Below are 24236 nucleotides of genomic sequence, written 5' to 3'. Positions count from 1 at the left end.
CTCACATGTGCAATATTCTTCACAAACCAAAAATAGTAACTCATTCCAGGGACCTGTAAGAGGCCCACCCACAGTAAATGTCCTCAGCGCCTTGGGCCTCCTGATGCACTGGTTTGGTTAATCCCTTTCTTCTGCCTGGTGGAGGCCTCCACTAACAGAGTCATGAGTCATTTGGCAATTCAGGATAAAACATGGTTAAGCATGGGGCTTGTTTTGCTTCTTGACCATCATTTAACAGTCCGTATGAACTGTGGACAGAATGTGGCTGACCTTTCATCTGTCTTAAGAGAAAGCTGTGAGGCTATTTCTACTTTAAAAGGATCTTATAAGCGACACGCTCCCAAGATTCATAATCTGGGGTACTTCTGTGGTACAAGTCTGTGCCTGAGCAGGGCACACCTGGTTCTCACAGTATCACTGCTGGGGAAGCAGGACTCTCTGAGCGAGGGAGAGAAAAGATTTCATAGAAAATCCTAGTCCATTCCCCTCCCCAGAATCTGGCTTTGCTCAGGAAACTGAGACAGCAGTCTAAGAGCTCAGCTACTCTCAGGTTTTCACTACGCTTTTCAAATTGTTTCTCTGTTGTGCTTTATACCTGCCTGCATCCTTATGGTCTGGTGCTCTCCCATGTCTATTTGCCACCACCCAGCAAGCAGTTTGGACAGTCAGCTGGCTTTGTTTGTTCATTGGTTCTGCTTCCCTCCCTTCCTGCTGATAGAAGTGCTCCCCTCCTTTGAGCCCAGCAGGATCAGTGATACTTGTTCTATGGAGCTGGGTCCTCCCTGCCTGAGGTTTGGTGATGGCTCCATATAAGACTAACCAAATTCTGAGATGAGACTTAGAAATTTAGAGGCATGACTATGCATTTACTTGGCTTTTGTTTCGTTTTTGCTTTTCAGCCTTGCAGGTAAAGACATAACCGTCCCTCACATCCTACCCCACTTTTAAAGCCTGACTTTAATGATACGTTATAAATGGAGTGTAGAGCTGATCTCTGATGAGATTTTTGCCATTACAGAGTAAGCAACACTGTTTCCCCACTAGCTGCTTTTTTCAAAGCATGAGGCATTTTGTTGTCTCTTCCTGTTTTCCTTCTGTTGCCCATCCCTGCCATTGTGGACCAGTTAGGTACTTCCACAAATTCATTTGTCTTTGGGGTGGGGGGTGAGCTGATTATATGGCCTTTCACTCCAAACTAGTAACTGTCCATGCCATGGAAGACGCACATGGGCAGGGGATTCTAGAAGTTTCCACAAATGACCTTTCTCCTCTTCACCATCAATCCTGATTATTATCATTGAAGGGAATTCAACTTACACATTTATTAAAGGAACAACTGGCTCTGAAGAGTGTTTGGAAAGATGCCCACATTATATTAGGTTTTAAAAAAATGCAAACTAGTTGGATCTCTTAAATTGCTTCTGTTTCTACCAGAAATATCTCAAGGTGAGGCTGGATAACATCCATAAGGGTAAGAATAAGATTGTCTTTTTAATAGTGGCCTCTTAAGGGGTGTTTTTTTGTTTGTTTTTTTAATAATGAGAAAAGTATGACCAAAAAATTAAGATTAAAAAAAGGCAGGAAGTAATTCCTAATGCCAGGTGTTTTTTGCAAAACGCTGTTAACACACTGGCCTGCAGCCCCCGGTTAGGTTCTATTAAAAGAATGCGGTAGAAGTCCTGGCTTGGAAGTGAGGACATCCAAAATTGTTTCCTGGCTCTGCCCCCAAATTCCTGTGTCACTTAGTGTCCTCATCTGCTAAGTGAGGGTGCTGGATTGATTCCTAAGAGTTCTGATGTCCACCCTCTTAAGAGAATTCTTTTCTCGCTAGAGTCAGGAGAGGTTGGGGGTTGGGACAAGCGTTGGCTGGTGATGCAGACTTACTCATCAGGAAAGTCCCGCTGTAACAGTGGTAAGGGATTATGTCAGTTTATTTCCCTCTCCCAAAGACACAGCCCAGCCTTGGGCTTCCCCGACGGTGTCACAGTGCAAAGTTCTTCCTCCCCACCCTTGGGAGGTCAGCCTGGGGAGGTTAAGATGTGTACTGATGTCAGTTCATGAGTCCTTCCGCCTCTTGGGCAGGGGTGGGTTCTCACCAATAGAAATGGAGGTTTATGATAAAGAATTATACAGCAAACCTTTGCTCCCATTCCTGTCAGCAGTTATTTTAAAACCTTACTGTTCTCTCACAGCTTCCTGCTCATATCCTTCGCTCTTGGTTGAGACGGTTGCCTCTTTACAAGAAAACAGATGTTATTAGGCACAAACACGTCATCTTCCTTCACCCTCCCTTTCACCAGTTACTTGCATCCCTGTTTGTCATCATGCTATTGTCCTTGAAGTGGGGGCCTTTATTCCCTGTGTGAGGTTAACTCCTTTCCTTGTTCTGCAACCTACCTTCTCACCTTCTATCCTTACTCTTGTTTAAAAATGCTAATAAGCTCCCAGTGTTTGAGTTCCCACCAAGTGCCACAAATCAATTAACCCTGTTTATAGCTCAGTCAATAAAGAATCTGCCTGCAATGCAGGAGACCTGGATTCAATTCCTGGGTTGGGAAGATCCCCTGGAGAAGGAAATGGCAATCCACTCCAGTATTCTTGCCTGGAAAATCCCATGGACAGAGGAGCCTGGTGGGCTACAGTCCATGGGGTCGCAAGAGTCAGACACGACTTAGCAACTAAACCACCACTGCATAAAAGGATCACTTCTTCAGTTTAAATTGACGTTACTTAAGCTTAGAAATACTGGTCATTTGCTAATAAGTGGGGCCTATGGGATCTGAATTTGAGTTCATCGCCAAAGACTGACCTCAGCCACTCCTGATCTGTGGACTTCCCAGATCTGTCCTCCCCCTTGAGATCCACACTGGCTCCCAGATACAGGACAAGGTCCCAGAGACATCTCACACTTTGTAATTCATGTGTATGTTATCAGATCAAGTGTATAATATTGTATATTAATACATATATGGACTCTAGAAATTGGTACAGATGAACCTATTTACAAAGCAGAAATAGACACAGAGAGAAAAGGTATGGACACCAAGGTGGGAAAGGAGAAGTGGGATGAACTGGGAAGTTGGGACTGACATATATTCACTACTCTGTGTAAACCAGGTAACTTAATGAGAACCTGCTGTACAGCGCTGGTAGCTCTTAACTCAGTCCTCTGTGGCAACCTGAATGGGAAGGAAGTCCAAAAAAGAGGGCATGTTATGTATAACTCAGCACTTCACTGTACAGCAGAAACTAACACAGCATGGTAAAGCAACTATACTCCAATAAAAAGCTGTTTTTAAAAAGACTGAATTATCCCCCTTGGTTGTCTTCTAAGCCACACCTCCCCCTATCCTGAGCTCCCTCCTCTCCGCTTGGTAAGTTGCTGCGTTGGTAATACCATGGCACTGCCATCCACCGTGGTCACTGCTGAGGATCTGTCACCCCTGTGTGCAGTTGGTCTCCCAAGTTGTGCCCGTATGTGCCCTGAATCCACCCTGTTGTCCATCACCACTGTCCTCATCTGGGTTATTAATGTTTCTTAACATTTTTGCTTCTCTCAGCTCGACTCCCTGGTTTCCATTACTACTCCCTGGAAATAGAAAGAAAGACACAGTCACAAGAGAGCTGGAAACCAAGCCCAAACATCTGTTGCCTCTGGGAGGGCTTGCCCTGAAATCTGTTACTGTAATTTGATGTAATTTTTCCTCGTTCCTTTTGTCACTGATGGTAAAATCTTTGACATAAACTGAAAACTGTCCCGTCACCTTTGTGGTGGTTTCTTCACTGCTTTTGTACTTTGCATCCTTGCTCATGTTCCTTTCCCCAGTGAAGCATTAATGTTTATTATTTGGTCATCTCTGGTCTTTGGAACATGAAGTTATTTCTGGATATTTATGAAGGGGGGGCGGAATACTGAGTTGTTCCCATCTATGCGATGCTGTTAGGTCCTGGGTAATTAACATACATGTATGTATTACTGGTAGAGATGGTTAGAATCATAAAAGGCAGTCTGCCACATAACTGAAGTTTTAGGACACACGCCTTTCCAACCAGCCTTCCCCCTTTTGCAGTTTGTAATCTTATGAGTAACTGCACCAAAGGATGTGTTTTTCAATTAGGGGTTCTCCTGAGACAGACTGGATAGACCTTAAGAGATGTGGGTGCAGTCATTTCCCTGAAACCAAGCTCTTCATAAGGAGGCCTTGGCACCACCTTGCTGGTAAATTAACTGCCTAGTATCCCTGTGTGCTGAGGCTTATGGACACGTCCTGTGCTCCAGAACTACCTTGGAAGTGTGCAGGTGTGTGACAGGTGTTTCTGCTGTGGGACAAGTGTTTTCTCTCAACTTGTCTGCAACTCAGCATTTCTTCAAAGGAAAACTATTAACAGATAGCAATCTTTGTGTGCAGATTCAAGGTCTTGATCCTGAAAGAACCTACCAGTCATTCTTTCTCTGCGTTTTGTTCCCTGCTGTGTCTGAAAGTGCCTGGTGTTCTCTCCTCGATGGCCTTGAACTCATTTCCCTTGCCAATACACACCATAATTTTGTCTCCTTCACTCCTCCATAGCAGTTTGTTGTTTGTTTTCTAACTTTTATTATCACATATCCCTTTTGGGGGGTACCCTTGACTTGAGGCCCACGTACAAGTCACCCTCAGAGGTTGGCAGACGAGAAATGCAGAAGCAGATTTCGACGGGCAGTGATGACTTGGGCTGAGCACTTGCTTCATGTGCTCTCTGTCTTCACACTGACCGTATTTCCTCTTCATGTCCCCATTTTAAATATGAGAAGACCGATAAGAGACTGAGGTAGACAGAGGTCAGGCTGACTTTCCTGCAGGCACACAGCTAGCCAGGGAGTAGTAAAGCCAGCCAGTTGGGCAGTCCCTGAAGTGTATTTCCAGTTCGTGTCCCAGGATGATGGTGGGGTTGGGAGTGAGAATTAGCAGTCCCTTTGCTCCGTTAGGAGGGTTCACCAGTTGAAGCAAGAGTTGGAGAAAGACTTTTGGCATCAGATCTTTCCTACCAGAGAAATTACACTGTGTTAACCAGGTTAAACCATATGAGCACATGTATTAGCTTCCTTTTGCTGCTGTAACAAATTCCCACAAATGCAGTGGCTTAAACAACACAACATTATTAGCTAATTCTGCAGGGTATGAGTATAACATGGGTCTCAGTGGGCTGAAATCAAGGGCTGAATTCCTTTCTGGAAGCTCAGGAGAATCCCTTTCCTTGTTCTTTGTCACCTGCATTCTTGGCTCCTGGCCCCCTTCCATCTACAATGGAAGGCAACATATGTTCTGGGCATTAGGGTATGGATATTCAGGGGTATGGTGGGAGGCATTATTCTGCTTACTACCACATGCCACTGTTACAGGTTGGTAGGATGGAGCCACTGCCCCCAAACTGTCATCCTTGGTCTAGGTTGCTTCTAGCAACTGGGTGATCCTTCCTGTTCTTCTCACCCACAGTCTAGAACACTGCTTCCCCATGGATCCAGCCAGTCTGACGTGGTCTAAGGCTAATTTTTTTCCTATGGCCCAGGAATGTATTTCAGTTCTATCTCTTGATGGAAGGAAAAAGATATCCCATTAAGGCCCCTCTTTATCAGGAAAAGATGCTCACGTGGGCACCGCTCCAGATCTAGAGAAATCTGCAGGTGTCTTGCATTGATGGGCTCCATGTGCTTGCTGCTGCTGCGCCTGCATCCATCTGTAATGTGGCTTGTGTGATCTGTGTGCTGGATGCTTTGTCTGTTCCCTCACTGATCCTCAGGGCAGTAGTAGTAGTGCTTTGTAACAACTATTGTTTATCCCCAAACTCACATACTTGACATAAAAAAATGGAGGAGTTATTGCATCTGCCTGTTGGGATGTCACTACTGGAGATTTCTGTGACCATGTTTTCATATTTAAACAAGGGTGTAAGTGTATGTTGTTAATACCTTATGAAGAACGAACTCACAGAGGTTAAGTAATTTGCTCAAGGACACATGAAAAATCAGTAACAAGATTGAAATCCGTGTACAAAACTGAGGATGAGCCACTATCCTGTCTACAGAAGAGCTTTTCTTTTTTGACTAGAAATTAGGAGTGAACAGGCAGGGGAGTCCCATCAACACAGGCTCAATCAGGTCACATTCCCCCCGGGGATGTCCCTTGCTTCTTGCAGACTTGTAGAACCTCTGACTTCTATTTAAAGTTCTCAGGAGGATAGGAGATATTAAAATTACATGTATTTTCATTTTAGAATTTCCCTTGGGTGTGTCCTTCAGTACCTTCACTTGTGATTGCATACCTCATTGTTCTTGATCTGAATTTCACTCAGCATAATCATGCCTCATTTTATGCAGTATCAGAGTATTGACAGTAATTTAAATTCAGATCATTACTTGAATGTATTGCTATCTGAGTTATGTAGAACACCATGACTACAGGGCAGGCTGTGTGAAGAGATGTTTCTTATCAGCATTTTCCTTCCTGGGATCTTAACAGTATAACCCTGAAACTATTAGACACATGGGTATTAAAGTCCCCGGGCCTTCCTGGGGCTACCCCTCCTGCAAGGCTGGGTGTTCTGAGCACCAACTACAGCTTCTCCTTGGTGCTGACTCCTGATTCAGCCTCCAGCTCAGACCTCAGTTCTGAGCTGCTGTGGGGAAGCTGGGCCTCAGGGCTGACTTAATCCTCGTAGCACTCTTACAAATGGGTGGTGAACAATACATTTTATAACTGGAAAATGAAGAATCAAAAAGATATAGTGGTTTTGCTATAAACTGTACAGGTGGAAGTTGGGGAGCTTTGTTTAAAGAGAAAAATGTAAAATGTTAAACTGTAGGCAGTTAACATCACGTGTTTATAGCATAACATAAAGAATTACTCCTTGGAAGGAAAGTTACGACCAACCTAAACAGCGTATTAAAAAGCAGAGACATTACTTTGCCAACAAAGGTCCATCTAGTCAAGGCTATGGTTGTTCCAATAGTCATGTAAGGGTGTGAGAGTTGGACTATAAGGAAAGCTGAGAGCCAAAGAATTGATGCTTTTGAACTATGGTGTTGGAGAAGACTCTTGAGAGACCCTTGGACTGCAAGGAGATCCAACCAGTCCATCCTAAAGGAGATCAGTCCTGGGGTGTTCTTTGGAAGGACTGAAGCTGAAACTCCAGTACTTTGGCCACCTGATGCGAAGAGCTGACTCATTTGAAAAGACCCTGATGCGAAGAGCTGACTCATTTGAAAAGACCCTGATGCTGAGAAAGATTAAGGGCAGGAGGAGAAGGGGATGACAGAGGATGAGATGGTTGGATGGCATCACCGATTCGATGGACATGGGTTTGGGTGGACTCTGGGAGTTGGTGATGGACAGGGAGGCCTGGCGTGCTGTGGTCATAGGGTTGCAAAGAGTCGGACATGACTGAGTGACTGAAGTGAACTGAGCTGAAGAATAATACGTTATTGTTGCTTAGTCACCAAGTCAGGTCTGACTCGTTTGCGACCCCGTGGACTGTAGCCTGCCAGGCTCCTCTGTCCATGGTATTTCCCAGGCAAGAATACTGGAGTGGGTTGCCATTTCCTTCTCCAGGGGATCTTGCCAAGCCAGGGATCGAACCTGCATCTCATGCATCTTCTGCATTGGCAGAAGGATTCTTTACCACTGAGCCATCTGGGAAGCCCAATAATGATGTCTTAAGGTAAATGTTCAGAACAGAGAGAGGACTAATTAGGCGAAGAAGGGACGGAGAGAAAGAGGGACAGAATAGATAAGATGGGGTGTTACTGCATAGATGTCTGCTGGGACATAGCCCCTGCTGGGTTCTGTGGCCCTGTTTTCACATTTAATCATGGTTGTAAATAGGATTATTGCTAATATTTGACTCACTGAAGGCTGAAACCAAGCCAAAGCTGGAATACGTGGCACCATTTTATTAGTAAGTTTTACAAAAAGAAAACAGCCTCTGTTTATATAGGCCGGAAGAGTCATTTGACCTGTTCTTCAACCCCATCTGGAATTGCTTGGGGTTAATTTAGCCTTTCCCTTAAGACTCATGTGATAAGGGGGTTGAGAGGAACATGAACTTTGATTTCATTCCTCCCAAGCTCTGAGGCCTAATCTCTGAGAGAGGTGGCTTTGATGCCAGCTGGTATCACTGTTTAATGTGTGATGGGGAGGAAGTGACAGGTTAACTGTGAGAGGTGGACATGCCAGCTGGGTAAACTGAACCAGAATGTTTCTCCATGCTGTTCTCTACCTTCCCAGTAGAAGTAGAAATGAAGTGATGTTCCTTCAGCTGTTGGTTTCCCATGCCCTGTTGCTACCCTGCTCTTCCCTCTCTAGGAAAATGAGGACTCTCTCTTTCCTATATTACTCATGAGTTCAAGTTTAGAACAGTGCAATGGATATAAAAAGTGCTTTATTCTGAAAACTTTGAGAGAGAAGTAGCTGGGTGACTTGGCACTGGGTTAATTTTGGACTCTCTTATGGACTCAAAAATGTTTTATCAGAACGTTAACTTTAGAACTTTCATGAGACTTCAGAATTAATTCTGGCAGGCAGACGCACAAGTTTAAGCAAGACAGCAGAGACAGATGTTTCGAAATACAGAGCTGGATGAATGGCTGCTGTCTTCAATGGATCAAAGGCATGAAAAAATAAGGTTGAGGGTGGAGGGCAGGAGTTACTCTCAATTTAGTGACAGGGCAGTCAAGTGCAAAATTTAGACCTTAGACCTTGTTTGGAATATGAAACTAACCAAGCAACAGTTTTTAAAAAAAGAAAAAAGATTTTTTATTTTTTGAGGACACCAGGGAAATTGGCAGATGGTCTATATATTAGATAATACTTGGGAATTGTCATTTTTATCAGTTGTGATAATGACATTGCCATGGAAAATAATCCATATATTTTGGTCCATTTGAAGTAGGGATAAAGTGACAAAGTCTGGGATTTGCAATAAATGAAGTAGGTTTGACGAAATTTAGGAAATTGTTGAATCTAAATATATATAAGGGGTTCACTATACAATCCTCTATATCTGAGATGATGGAAAATGTTCATAGTTGACTTCTTAAGTGTTTCACCTGGCCTCCTGAGCCCACAGTTGACTTTCACCTACTGTTCAGTGTGGTTATCCTGTCACAGTCACCAGACCTCAGATACTTTAACTCCTGTTGGGAAGCAGGGTGCTACCAACTCAGAGCCAGAAAAGTACTATCAAGTACTATCAAGAAGCTCTCTCTCTTTTTTAAACAGTTTCTTTCAGCTTATCCAGAACTACTGATTCTAGAGTGAGGACCAAGATACTGACCTAGATACAACTGATTACCAGCTCTAAAGGGTGGAGAGGTAACTTTTTAAAAAAATAATCTTTTTTACTTTATTTTGTAGGACTACCAGAAGGCTTCAGACCTTCTATGATGGAAATCATTCCTGTGCCAGAGGAGTGTGCCATATTCCAATGGCTGAGCCATTCTGCCCTAAAACAAGAGAGGTTCGTAATCTTTCTGGAAGGTGCGCCAGAATAAATCATGAGGGCTTGGGGTGGCATCTACAGACAGATTAGTTGGCCAAGCATGTGGTCTCTCTTCCGCTCTCTAGTTTGATGCTTACGTAAGGTTTTAGGAAGAGTTGTTTCCCTTTGTTAATAATCCCTCCACTACTCTCAGTCATCTATAAGCTGAATCGCTCAAATTTGCAACCTGCCTTTTTTTTTTTTAGTAAGTTTTGATTTTAGTGTCAGGATATCTGGATACCTTTTAAAATAATTTAGACAGCATAATATGGAGTATACACTCTGGAACCAGATTTCTTAGGATCAGGTCTTTATTCTTCAACTTAATTGTTGCTTGTTTCTGGATCAGAACCTTGGACTCTGGTTTCCTCATTTATAAAATAAAGTAATGATAACATATTGATACCTCACAGGACTGTGAAGGATAAAAGAGTAACTTATAAAGTGCTTTGAATGATGCCTGTCAGTTATAAGACATCTAGTGACTGGTAACTGCTTTTATGAATTAAATGATTAATAATCTATAAATAGATTGGCATCATTTGCCTTTGAGCTGAGTTTGACTTTTCCTGTCCAGCCTCCTCTCCTCTCCAGGATTATAGTAAGATCTCAGGACTGTAGAGGCAACCCTTACAAAAGCCAGTGGTGGTATAAAGAAAGAAATCCTAGCCTTAGCTTTCAGAGAATAAAACTGGCTACCATGGTTCACAAGTCCATCCATGGTACTTTTCTTATAACCCCAAAATTTGAAAGTCAGATGCCACCTAGTAGGTCAAAAGTACTGTCAGAAGCAAACTGCCTAGTAAAATCTTACTTAGACAATACAAATAACTAAACATGTTACTCATTCAGATAATTTTAACATGTGATGTGAAACACAGATTTATGTTCAACCTTGCATAATCATGTAAAACTAGCCTCTTTACAGGCAAAGCTGCTGCTGCTGCTGCTGCTAAGTCGCTTCAGTCGTGTCCGACTCTGCGACCCCAGAGACGGCAGCCCACCAGGCTCCCCTGTCCCTGGGATTCTCCAGGCAAGAACACTGGAGTGGGTTGCCATTTCCTTCTCCAATGCATGAAAGTGAAAAGTGAAAGTGAAGTCGCTCAGTCGTGTACGACTCTTAGCAATCCCATGGACTGCAGCCTACCAGGCTCCTCCATCCTTGGGATTCTCCAGGCAAGAGTACTGGAGTGGGGTGCAGCTAGAGTGCCCTAAATAACCACACCCTGGTCTCAGAAATCTAGAGTCCAAAGCCAGGCGTTGAAGGGAGCTATTTCAGATATATCACTGCATGTTTATGCTTTGTGACTTCTGTGAAAGCACATTTTTAAGTAGGCGTTTAGATATACATTTGAGCCTTGAACAACGTGGGGCGTGGTTAGAGGCACTGACCCATCATGCAGTTGAAAATATGAGTATAAATTTACAGTTGGCCCTCCATATCTGGCAGTTCTGCATCCAAGGATTCAGCCAACCCACAGAGTGAACAGCATTGTAGCATGAATCTATTGTGAAAAAACATGTAAGAGTACACCACACAGTTCAAACCTGTGTTGTTCAAGGCTCAACTGTATATGTTCCTGGGTAGTTATCAGCAGAATATATCAGAATGATGTTGGTCTTAACCTCTGAAACACAGATCTGTCCACAAAATACATGTGCTCTCCAAGAGAACTTAGAAGTGTATAATAACATTTTTGTCCACTTCAGATTGGGAGAAGCTTGGAAGAAATAGACTAGTGAGAGAATATGCATGTTAATAGTAAATCTGAGGTATTGCCCCAGAGATTTGGGTACTAGGAGTAGAGGTGTGTAAGGGAAGTGCTAATGAGGTATTCAGAGTACATGTAAATGTGGTGGCTGAGTGATAGTTTCCAGTAATAAATACAGTTTGGCCTCTTTTGAGACTGAATTAATTCAGCTATTATTAGTCTAGCCAAGCTAAGGACCCTCACATAAAGATTAAGAGTGCTAGGGAAGGCAGTTTAAGAAAATGGGGAGGAGGGAAGAGGCCTTCACAATATTATTTTATTCTTATATACCCTAAAAGGGATTTTTAAAATACTATCCAAAAATGTAAAGAGTAGATGGTGTTGCCCCTCGGTAATCATCACTTAAACTTTCAGTATCCTTGTGATCTTTTGTGTACTGACGACAGATTGTCAAGATGAATTGTCCAGTGGCAAGCAAGGTACATAATGGTTGTACTGTATCTTATCATTTGTGTTAAATATGTGTGTGTGTGTATATAAGGGGCTTCCCTGGTGTCTCAGTGGTAAAGAATCCACTTGCAATGCAGGAGACATGGGTTCAATCCCTGGGTCCAGAAGATCCCCTGGAGGAGGAAATGGCAACCCAATCCAGTATTCTTGCCTGGGAAATCTCATGGACAAAGGAGCCTGGCAGGTTACAGTTCATAGGGTCGCAAAGAGAGCGCTCACGCATGTGTATATAAAAGAGATAAATATGAAAATATTTATGTGTGTGGGCTGCTGTCTATGGGGTCGCACAGAGTCGGACACAACTGAAGTGACTTAGCAGTAGCAGTAGCGTGTTTCTGGAAAGCTGACCAAAGAACTAGGAACAGTGATTTCCCATGGGGAAACTGAAGCCCTTGTACACAGGCAGAAGAAATACTTGTCACAGAATAAGAACCTTTGTGCTGTTTACATTTTGTACCATGTGCAAGTATTACCTATTCAGAAAACCGTCACTTCTAGTCAAAAAGTAATCTGAAACAAATTTCTTCAAAAAGTCCTGACACATTAAAAAGACCTCTCAGGCTGGAGCTGTATTTCTGGCACCTTACAATGGCATTATCTGTTTGTGTGAGAGTGCCAAGTGCTGCTTCGGGTGGCAAGCCCTCAGGGTCTGCCACTGGCTGGGCCATGCCCATAGCCTCCACTTCCTCCTCCCCAGCGTGGCACCCACCCCAGGGTGATAGTGAAGACTTACATGCCATATGCCACTGGCTTTTGAGACTTGTGATCTTCCTTCACACATCTTTAGAAGCACTCTGAAGTTTGGCCAAGACAGACAGCTCAGTTATTTGGGACTTTTAAAGACATTTAATGAAGACAGGACTGGGCTGGTTATACCTTAATTTTGAAAGGGGGTGGGGACAGCAGGGGAAGGAGTGATTTAATAAGGCTTATTATTTATAACTTCTGCTCCTTAGGAAACAGTTTTGATTTAGCATAGTCTTATTTTCAGCATGTACAGGATAAATAAACATGCTGCTGCTGCTGTTAAGTCGATTCAGTCGTGTCCGACTCTCTGTGACCCCAGAGACGGCAGCCCACCTGGCTCCCCTGTCCCTGGGATTCTCCAGGCAAGAACACTGGAGTGGGTTGCCATTTCCTTCTCCGAAGCATGAAAGTGAAAAGTGAAAGTGAAGTCGCTCAGTTGTGTCCGACTCTTCGCGACCCCATGGACTGCAGCCTACCAGGCTCCTCCGTCCATGGGATTTTCCAGGCAAGAGTACTGGAGTGTGGTGCCATTGCCTTCTCCAAATAAACATGATGGAGCATCAACTAGTCATTGGCTAGGGCTTGTCATGGTTCTAAATTTAGAGTTGCCAAGGCTCTTACTAAAATTCTTTCTTCTATTGCCATAGGACAATGTTATTTTTAAGGAAATAGGTTAATTTGCCTGTGTGTTTCAGACATGTGCAGGCAAGACTTTGGCCTAAATTGGAGCTTTCTATTGACTTTGAGTCACTCCATTTTGTATACAGTAACCTAGGAACTTTGACCAATTACTTGGGAAATGTGTAAAAGCTGCCAGTGTTAATAATTTGAAGAGGACTTCCGTGGTGGTCCAGTGGTTAATAATCTACCTGCCAATGCAGGGAACATGGGTTCGATCCCTGGCCCGGGAGGATTCCACGTGTCGCGGTGCAACTAAGGCTGTGCACCACAATGAGCGAGCCCGCGCTCTAGAGCTGGTGGGCTGCAACTACCGAAGCCTGCACGTCCTAGAGCCTGTGGGCCATAACAAGAGAACCCACCTCAATGAGAAGCCCAGGCACTGCATTTAGAGGAAGCCTGTGCACAGCAGTCCAGACCCAGTGCAGCCAAAAGGATTAAAAAAAAATAATTAGAAGACCAGTTAAGCACTTATATATTGTATTGGGCACTCCTTGCCATTTATTCCTTGGAAGTGTTGCCCAGTCGTGTCCAGCTCTTTGCAGTCCCAATGACTGTAGCCCACCAGGCTCCTCTGTCCATGGGATTCTTCAGACAAGAATACTGGAGTTGGTTGCCATTTCCTTCTCCAGGGGATCTTCCTAAGCCAGGAATTGAACCTGCTTCTTCTGCACTGCAGGCATTCTTTACTATCTGAGTCACCAGGAAAGTGGAAGTGTATTCCTTAGCTCGTTTAATCTTCACAGTATCTATGAGTTATATTATTACTCCCATATCACTGATGAAAAAACTAGGACATAGGGAAGTGAATTCTTGTCAGTACTTTAATAGTTTAAAGGACTTTTTTTCAATTAAACAGGAATGTTTAAGCACAGAGTAAGAGAAAAATGAAATTAGATTAAATATACATTATTAGACACTAGAAAAAGTGATCAAACTTTTAAATAATGTTTCTAAACTCATATATGGCCTTGCCTCTAAAGGGTGCCAAGATAAGTTTATCTCTGGATAGAAGAAATCAGCATAGCTGCATTCTGTTTTTTATTGTATGTCTTTAGAGAGGCAGCAGGCAAAGAGATTATGAAAGTACCTTCTACTCCAGAAAAGCTTTCACATAAGCCCTCAGGTTTTATATAGAAGAGCAATGAGAATCGGTTTCTCAGGAGCTTGGAAACTTCACTCTGCACATCTCTGAGACGTGGATGAGGAGGGCGCCTTGTGTTGCTTTGAAGGTTAAGAGCTCAGACTCAAGCCCATATTCACAGTCCATGATAATCTATTAAAGCAGCTAAAAAGTGAGATTAAAGCATGTAAACAAATGCCTGGTGTAAAGAAAAAGCCCAGTATTTGCTCTTATTGCTGTGAGCTAGAGGTTGGGTGGGACAGAGCGTTATGTAAATAGATGGGGAGCTAGGAAACTCCCTTCTGTGATCACCCAGGTTCTCTTTGAGGGCCTGCAGGTACTGGGTATTTATAGTAAGAATCTTTTAAAGTAGCAGGGAAGAAAAAATAAAGCTTAGCTTCTGTTTGTATGTTTTGAGTTTGGTTCTTTCTGTTCTAGGTCCTCATAGAGACTGCTAAGAAGTTAGGACTCCGGTGCCACTCAAAAGGGACAGTGATCACCATTGAGGGACCTCGTTTCAGCTCCCGGGCAGAAAGCATCATGTTCCAGACCTGGGGGGCAGATGTTATCAACATGACCACAGTTCCAGAGGTGGTTCTTGCTAAGGAGGCGGGAATTTGCTACGCAAGTATCGCCATGGCGACAGATTATGATTGCTGGAAGGAGCATGAGGAAGCGGTAGGTGGAATTCTCTTTGGTACATGTATGGCCTGGGTTTCCAAGTGCCATGAGAGCCAGTGACAGAGTGTCTTAACTTTTTGTTTCTATTACATTAGTTCCAGAAAGTGCCTTTATACCAAGTTTTAAAGTCAGCTTTTGATACATTATCATTAGGTGTTACCAGATTTTTTTTCTGTAGTTCCCATTGGAAGAACAAAATCTTCATAGAGAATGAAAGGACACTTAGGCAAGGATCAACAGGGAAGAGTACATTGCAAACATGTAGGTGTGTTGGGAATCTTACTGAGACTCAGCTCTTACATTACAGATAAAGACTCTTGGTTATAAGTTCTTTATGCTCCTGTTTATTATGTAGCAGGGAAACCTATTAATGTACCTTTCCTGGTAAGAGGATTCTGTATTCATGTCTAACCTGCCATGGATGGGTACTGTGCTTGGTATAAAAATACAATAGCAGACAGACAAGTCCATAAGGAGCTAACATTTTGGGTTTTGAAGGAACTGGGTAGAGGTCAAACAAACCAGCGTGAGAAGGCTCGGGGTTATATAGAAATAATGTGGTAGGATACAGAAGTACGTATCGAATGGGCCCAACCAAATACTTGACATCCAGGAAGCCTGGCTTAAGTGTGATGGGAAAGAGGGCCATGCTGGAGAGGTGAGGAGCGGGAAGAGGGAGGCAGGGCCGTGTAGACTATGTAAGGATTTCAGATGGGAGGTCAGTGAGGGTTTTGAAGCAGAAAAAAACATCAAGATCCAGCTGGTATTTGAGGATAATGGGCCACTGAGGTCAGGCTTCCAAAACAAATATGTCCTTTGTGGAAAACTTCAAAACATCTACAAAAGTAGAGTTTAGTGTAATGAACACCCCAGGTGCCCATCACCCAGCTTTCCACAATCATCAGCCGTGCCAACTCTTGACTTACTTATATGCCCCTATTCAGTTTTCTCCCCCCTACCCTTATGATTTTGAAGTAAATTTTTCTAAAAGACCTCTCTTTTAAAAATAATTTTTTTAAAACCACACCATCACTGTTGTACAAAAAAATTAGTGATATTAATTCTTTAAAATCAAATGTCCAGACTTGTCACATTTTCCCTCCTGTCTCATCATTTTTAACTGTTCAAATCAGGATCCCTTATAATCCACACATTGTATTTGAATGATAAGCCTCTTAAATCTTTAACCTAATATTCTCCTCCCTTTTCATTGCTTGCATTTTACTTGAAGAAACCAGATCATTTGTCTTGTCATTTATCTCATCTTAAAAAGAGAAAAGGACAAAACTGCAGCCAAGAAATTTTGAAGGAAGGAGTATGGCAGTGGCTGTTCTGGAGACATTTAGGGGAGGTGACATCTTCTCTAGGGGGACTGTAGCACCATCTCAGAGCTGCTTGTTTCACCATCCAGTTTCATGTAAAACAGGCTAAGATATTCTAGCTGCCTCTCCATCCATGGGTATGGAGTTTAGGTCATGGATGAACACAGATTCTTTGAGGATGTTTGTTAGTTAAGAGATTTGCAAATCCTGACCCAATGTAGTCTCTGACTTGGCAGCTTTGGTCACCTCAGTGGCAGCTCTGCCTCATGATGTTGAGAAGTTGCTTCCAATTAATAGGAGACTCCAGCCTCTGCCACTCCCCGAGAGTAGACTGCTTCCTGCCTGTGGCTTTCTGCGTGGTTTCATAACATTTGTCTCCTTTGCAGAGCTAATGGTGCTTTCATTTAGTAGGCCACATGAGGTTTGGAAAACAGTCAACTGGAGCTACTTCAGTTAAAAGCAAAAAAACTAAGCTCTGTGTAAGTGGTAAGGCATGAAAGCAAATAATGTTAAATCCCACAAGGAAAGCATAGACAAAGATGGCATCATCTCAGTCAGCTATGTGTGTCATTGTGCTTTAAACCAGATGTGCAGCCTGGCACAGAAAAAGGTTCTAGAGTTGCCTAACCCCTTCTTCAAATTCCCATTGTTCTTATTACTTGTAATATTGGGTGACTTCTTTAACCCTTCCACATGAGTGGGGGGTGTTAATTACATTTCTGACCTTGTAGGATGACTGGAAGAATTAAACATGATAAATACGGAGCCAATAGTATAGTACTAGGGCTTCCCAGGTGGCACTAATGGTAAAGAACCCGCCTGCCAATGCAGGAGATATGAGACACAGGTTCAATTCCTTGGTCAAGAATGTCCCCTGGAGGAGGGTATGGCAACCCACTCCAATATTCTTGCCTGGAGAATCCCATAGACAGTGGAGCCTGGTGGACCACAGTCCGTAGGGTCGCACAGAGTTGGACACGACTGAAGTGACTTAGCACGCACAGTATAGTACTGGCCCCTAAGAGGGTCGTAGTCAGATGATAGGTGTGATGGAATGGTGGAGGGATGTAGTTTCCGAAGAAAACTCTGGAGATTTAAGCTGGATGTTGAGTGAGAATTTATTGTGAGAAAGCAGAAAGGACTTCTGGGTGGAGCACAGCAGCAAAAACACAGAGGAAAAGGAGGTCAGAATCTGTATAGAAATAGCAGCCACAAAGGATGAGGAAAAGAGTAAAATATAAGGCAAATCTCTTGGTTGTTTCACGACGCTGCAGTTGACGTTGCCTACCTGGCAGGCACCCAGCTGGCCGCCTCCTTCTGCTGTGATCCCTCCCACAGTGATGGCACTCCTCTCTGCTACGGTGCTTATCATTTTGTTGTAAACACATCTCCATATTGTGGGAGGGGTCTAGGAAGGTAAAATCATGGTGCCCCTGAATCTTGGGTTTCTTCTAAGCATAGTTAAGCATGACAAGTACTCTTTCTGGTCATCTGTCTTATACTCAACTTCCTTCAGCTTCCTTAGGAAGCAGTTTCAGTCATACACAGAAGCAATGGGGTAAGCTTCCGTGAATGCAACTTCAGTCATAAACATAACAATTTTAAGCCAACCATGTTTCATCTACATGCTGATCCATGAACTTATCTGTGAACATTTTAGGAGACATCTAACATAACCACATTGCTGTTATCACAGTCCAACAATAATTCCTTAATATATCCAGGCAAAGTTCAATTTTCTAGTTATCTCAAGTAGCGTAAGTGATTTTTTGCTTCCAGGTGTTCTTAAAAGAAACCAGGTCATTTGTCCTATAGAGTTTCCCACAGTCTGATTACTGAAATCATCTCCTTAGGATGGTTTATCCAATTTCGCAGTGTTCTATATTTTCTGTAAATTGGCAGCAGGATCCAGAGATTTGATCTAATTCTGACATCATAATCCACAAGGAAGCTCATGAAAGTGGACTGTTTGTTTGGTTTGGGTTTCTGGTTTTGTGATGTTAACAGCCCATCCATTAATTCACTGGGACTATAAAAATGGTGATGCTTTGATTCCATTATTTCTATTAAAGACTTCTCTAAAGGGAAATGTTCTTATCTTCTGATTTATCCAGTATAGCAACAGTTTTAAAACTGGAATCCATTCTGTGGACATGAGAAGAGCCACAAGCTTTCTAGGCCATGCCAACACATTATACAACTGAAAAGGTTTCTCAGACACCATGTTGAAAACTAGTTGTGCTTTTCAGAGATGTCATTGGATTTCTCTATGACCTCTCCCCTAATAAATGCAGAACTTGGGTTCAAGTTCTTGGGAGTAAACTGACTTCAACAGATCAAGTAGGAACTCAGAAAAAAATGTTCTGTGAAAAGCAGTGGAATTTTAAATTGCTGGTAATGTCCTGTGCTGTTGTTTTTCTAGGTTTCAGTGGACCGGGTCTTAAAGACCCTGAAAGAAAATGCCAATAAAGCCAAAAGCTTACTTCTCACTACCATACCTCAGATAGGATCCATGGAATGGTCAGAAACCCTCCATAACATGAAGGTAAGTATCCTCTCCATCTACAAGCAGACACTTCCATAGACTCTCAGCTGCCCTTTTCTCTAATTTGCATTGGACCCTTGGTCCATCTGTTCATGCATTTTATACTAGACTAGATGTTTTCTACATGTTTTCATGTCATTTACTAGCATACTAACCATAAATGGAAGAGAGATATATTCTGGCTGGTAATGCAAGAGCACTAAAAGTTGAGGTGAAGGAGTTTTATTATCTAGTCTATCAGGTTCTTGACACTGTCCTGCTTTGCAGTGTATCCGTAAATTTTACTTCAGAAGATTGGTAGTGTTTGCTCTGTACACGTATTATACTGCAGACAAGGCTGTTTTCTCTTTGGCTGCTGCTGCTAAGTCACTTCAGTCGTGTCCGACTCTGTGCGACCCCATAGACGGCAGCCCACCAGGCTCCCCCGTCCCTGGGATTCTCCAGGCAAGAACACTGGAGTGGGTTGCCATTTCCTTCTCCAATGCATGAAAGTGAAACGTGAAAGTGAAGTCGCTCAGTTGTGTTCGACTCTTAGCGACTCCATGGACTGCAGCCCACCAGGCTCCTCGGTCCGTGGGCAGACCTATGCTAAGTACTGGCAGCCTTTAAAGCCAAAACACTGGCATACAATACCAAAATGGTGCCAGGGACTGTTTACTTATAGTTAATGTTGCATCAGACAAATTAAGATAGTAATAAACATGTGGAGGGTTGCAGATTGGTAGCTTTTCAACTCTAGTATTAATTCCCAGAATATGATTTGAACTGATTGCTGAGCTCAGATGTGTGGTTTTTATCTGGACCTCTTGTGTCTCTTGATTAACCACCTTAGATAAGGGGTTGGCTGAAATTGATCAGATGTTACATTCACCTAGTATCCAAAGAGGGTAGCCAGCATATCCAAAGGTCTCCTAGAATACATCTCTACTCTTAGGTGTTAGAGTTGAGAGAGGATTTGAAAAGTTGATAAAAGCCCCTCTCAACCTGAATAACCACCGAGGAACCCTGGAATGACAGCCATTGTTTTAGTGTGATGACAATACTGTGGTAGTAAATGACTGCCGACTGCTGGGCATGGAGGAGCCATGATTTGTAGTTTGCTGACTGCCATAGTATAAAATGCTCTTGCACAGCCCATTTCAAGCTATCAACATGAAGCCACCGGTAAGCTGGGAAGTGATATACATAATGAGTTTTTACAAAGCTGGTACAAGCAGGCTCCAGAAAACCAGTGTAAAATGTCTCTCAGCCTTGAGGACTGGCAAAACCAGGAATACTGGCATTTTGTACTCTGTCTTCCCTGCTGCTGCTGCTGCTAAGTCGCTTCAGTCTTGTCCGACTCTTTGTGACCCCATGGACTGCAGCCCACCAGGCTCCTCCGTCCATGGGATTTTCCAGGCAAGAGTACTGTCTTCCCTACTAGATTTTAAATCCATAAGGAACAGGAAACACATCTGTTGGTTTCAGCCTATCTACTCAGGAGATAAATGTTCTTTAATGATAGGTCCTTTCCCTCATGAATTATTTCATCATAATTGAAATATAGGCAACTCTTTTTATATGGATGAAGAAAAAGGGAACAGAAAATCAGTTCTAGGAATTGGAGAATGTCACTTTAAACTAGAAACAGTTACATCTGGTGAAACGTAATGAGTGTAATGCGATTGAACAGTATGACTTTGGCTTATCAAAACAAACACACTGTTGACTGGCAGGAAATGTGATTCATTCTTTTGGTACTGCTGAGGCTGTTACCTGCTGGATGGGATGGTGAGGTTTGGGGTTTGGGTTTTTTTGGGGTTTGGGGTTTTTTTGGTTTTTTGTTTTTTTAAGGTTTCTGATCCTTGGTCAGAATTTTACTAAGCCAATTTGACCATAGCCCCTTGAACTTTCAAAGATAATTTGTCAAGGAATAAATTTATTATTTCAGCTTCATTTTTAAGTAAAAATATTTGGATAGTAGATTGGTGTTCTCTATTCCTTCTGTGAAGCTTCTGAAAGTGTGTGTAAAACGGCATTTTTTTTAAACGGGTTAATATGTGTAGAAGAGAGAAAATGAAGAATTGCTACTCTAGACAAAATTGAGAATCATAGCCTCCATTCTGTAACATATAAGGAATACCACACTAATAATCCCTTATTCCAAGGCAGTATTTTCAGCTCTCTGAATACTGAAGTGTGTATCATTAATTCACTAATTCATTTCAGAATCACTTAGTGAGCACCAACTATATGTCAAGCTATGGTTTACACAGATATGTAAGATGCTGTTATGGAGAAGCTCCTAGTCTATTTGGAGATACTCGCATATTAAAATTTCAATGACATTTTTCAGTGGAATAAGACAAAGGCTAGGGGTTGGTGTAAAAATATGTCCCAGTGGATGTAAAGGGGCAGGGGTGGAGATAAGTGAGAATCAGAACAGTCCTCTGAGATAAACATTCTAAACCTCACTTTACATGAAAGGAGAATAAAGAACGAACAGTTAAAGATTTATGCCCAAAACTCCATATGTGGTTAGTGATTATTAAACTTTCAGTGAACATGAGAATTTTCTGGAGAGTTTATCAAGTATATATCCCATGAGTCCTCACTCTATAAAAATCAAAGTGAAAATAAGCACTCCAGGTGATTATCATGCCCCCAAGCATGAGAATTCCTGCCTGTACTAATTGTTTGATTAATCATAATCTGTGCCTACTTCCTTTCAGAAAATGGCCCAGTTTTCTGTTTTGTTACCAAGACATTAAAACAGCATGGCTGCCCAGGAGACTTCGAAATTCCAGTCCTTTTGGGAATTCCTGCTTGAGAAAACATAGAAAAGATATGCAGCTTTCATGCCCTTGCTCCCCAAGGAAGAAGTGATAAGACATTGCACTCATCAGAGATGCCTTCTCAAACACTTGGACTGCTTCAAATAATTGAAGGAAAGCAAATTACACTTCCAGAAAAGAAAAAAAAGAAGACACCTTTCACCATTCCCCTATTAAATTTGTAACAATAAAGGTAGTCAGTAATATTCCTGTGCTGCCAAGGAATTTGAAGAAGAAAAGCTCTTAGACTATTTACTGGTGTGACTGTAAGTTGGTATAGTCTTTTTTGAGGGCAGTTTGGTAAAATGTATCAAAGGCTTAAAAAATACTCTTTGTGCTGGTTAAACTCCTAGGAATTTATCTTTAAGGAATTATCAGAGATACATATAAATAATTATGAATAAAGAAGGATGTATAACATAGTTATCATAGCAAATATTCAAAACAATCTGAATATCTAACAAATGGAGGTAAATCATGGTCAAGCTCTTAATTAGACTGTGAAGCAGCCAACTGAACATCATAGCTTCACATAATGTACAAAAGACATTGTTGCTGTATAATATGGAATGAGGATATGTAAGCATTTTACAATACTGATTTTGTTTTAAAATTCTACATAGTTATGTACAAAGAATAGAAAGAAATATATGCACTCTTCTGTTATTGTATTTGGGAAGAGGGATACTGGATAATTTTTTATTTTTTCCATTTCTTCACATTTTTCTACAATGAATATAATCGAATAGTGAAGTTTTAGAAATAAAAATGGGATTAGAAAGATCCAGTTCTTGAAAACCCACTGTTTTTGGTAATGCAACAGAAGTTAAAATGGCACTGCTAAGAGGAGTTCTGTTTGAGTTCCATCTTTATATTGTTAAAAAGGCCATTAATGACTGTATGGTTAGAACAGTATTTGGATTTGCAACAATGTGAGAAAAGCTGAGTGTTTAATATGGAGCTAATCTTAAATTATTTAAGAGACCATATACACACATTATAGTGTGTGAGATATTTTTAAAACTGGTATTTGACTTTTTGTTTCTACACCTTTTCATGATTTGATGAATTATTTTACATGAGTTGAGTTTTTTTAAATAAAAAAGTGGAAGCTTCTTACTGTTTTTTATTCTTAATTTTAAAGGAATGTGGTTTGTTTTCTTATCAGAGAGAGATCATTTTTCCCTCAGAATTACTCCTCACTGTAGTCTGTTACTCAGTCCTTTAGTAATGTATATCTCTTGGCTGTTTAAAGAGAATGTAGAATGAATGTGTTTATGTCTAAGGAATTGTCTTCAAGATAATGAGCTGCTAACTGTAAATAATAAACCAGTTACCCTTCAGCGTTAATACAGAGCTGTCTGGGTTACATGTAAGTATGGCTCTTGGACTCTGATGCAGCATTTCAGCTCTGTGCATGAGACAGCCACAGAGGACGTGATGAATCTGAACCCAGGGTTCTCTGGCTCTGTACACCATGATTGTTTTCACTACCCTGTAATATACGCTATGCCTTACTATCCTTCTTTCTTGGTAGACATCTGAGGATGTCAAGGCCGAAATGTAGGCATTTTTCTTGTTCCTTCAAAAGTACGGTGGTTTCCAAATTCCGTTCAGTTCAGTTCAATCATTTAGTTGTGTCCGACTCTTTGTGACCCCATGGACTGCAACACGCCAGGTCTCCCTGTCCATCACCAACTCCCGGAGTTTACTCAAACTCATGTCCATTGAGTCAGTGATGCCATCCAACCATCTCATCCTCTGTCATCCCCTTCTCCTCCCACCTTAAATCTTTTCCAGCATCAGGCTCTTTTCAAATGAGTCAGTTCTTTGCATCACATGGCCAAAGGATTGGAGTTCCAGCTTCAGCACCAGTCCTTCAAATGAATATTCAGGACCGATTTCCTTTAGGATGGACTGGTTGGATCTTCTTGCAGTCCACGGGACTCTCAAGAATCTTCTCCAACACTACAGTTCAAAACATGAATTCTTCCACAGTCAGCTTTTTTTATAGTCCAACTGTTACATCCATACATGACTACTGGAAAAACCATACCCTTGACTAGACGGACCTTTGTTGGCAAAGTAATGTCTCTGCTTTTGAATATGCTAAGTTGGTCATAACTTTCCTTCCAAGGAGCAAGCGTCTTTTAATTTCATGGCTGCAGTCACCATCTACAGTGATTTTGGAGCCCAACAAAATAAAGTCTGACACTGTTTCCACTGTTTCCCCATCTATTTCCCATGAAGTGATGGGACCAGATGCCATGATCTCAGTTTTCTGAATGTTGAGCTTTAAGCCAACTTTTTCACTCTCCACTTTCACTTTCATCAAGAGGCTATCTTTAGTTCTTCTTTGCTTTCTGCCATTAGGGTGGTGTCATCTACATATGTGAGGTTGTTGATATTTCTTCCAGCAAACTTGATTCCAGCCTGTGCTTCATCCAGCCCAGCATTTCTCATGATGTATTCTGCATATAAGTTAAATAAGCAGGGTGACAATATACAGCCTTGACGTACTCCTTACCAGTCTGTTGTTCCATGTCCAGTTCTAACTTGCTTCTTGACCTGCATACAGATTTCTCAGGAAGC

The 24236-nt window shown here is 42.0% G+C and overlaps 1 protein-coding gene across 1 annotated transcript in view; it reads left to right on the top strand.

Annotated features, from left to right (window-relative positions):
- MTAP (methylthioadenosine phosphorylase) overlaps window positions 1-22760 on the top strand; it is a 46456-nt gene extending 23696 nt beyond the window's left edge. The window contains exons 5-8 of the mRNA XM_086414273.1: window positions 9390-9492; window positions 14722-14961; window positions 18709-18831; window positions 21543-22760. Of these exons, the coding sequence (XP_086270399.1) occupies window positions 9390-9492; window positions 14722-14961; window positions 18709-18831; window positions 21543-21581 (505 nt within the window). The 3' untranslated portion in view covers window positions 21582-22760. The remainder of the gene's footprint in view (window positions 1-9389; window positions 9493-14721; window positions 14962-18708; window positions 18832-21542) is intronic.
- The last annotated feature ends 1476 nt before the right edge of the window (window positions 22761-24236 follow it).

This window comes from Bos grunniens, chromosome 8 (genome assembly GCF_055505025.1).
Source record: "Bos grunniens cultivar Pamir isolate PY7600 chromosome 8, Bosgru_T2T1.0, whole genome shotgun sequence".
In the NCBI taxonomy this organism is placed as follows: Eukaryota; Metazoa; Chordata; class Mammalia; order Artiodactyla; family Bovidae; genus Bos; species Bos grunniens.
Note: the sequence above shows the minus strand (reverse complement) of the source record. Positions and strands in the feature narration are given on the sequence as shown.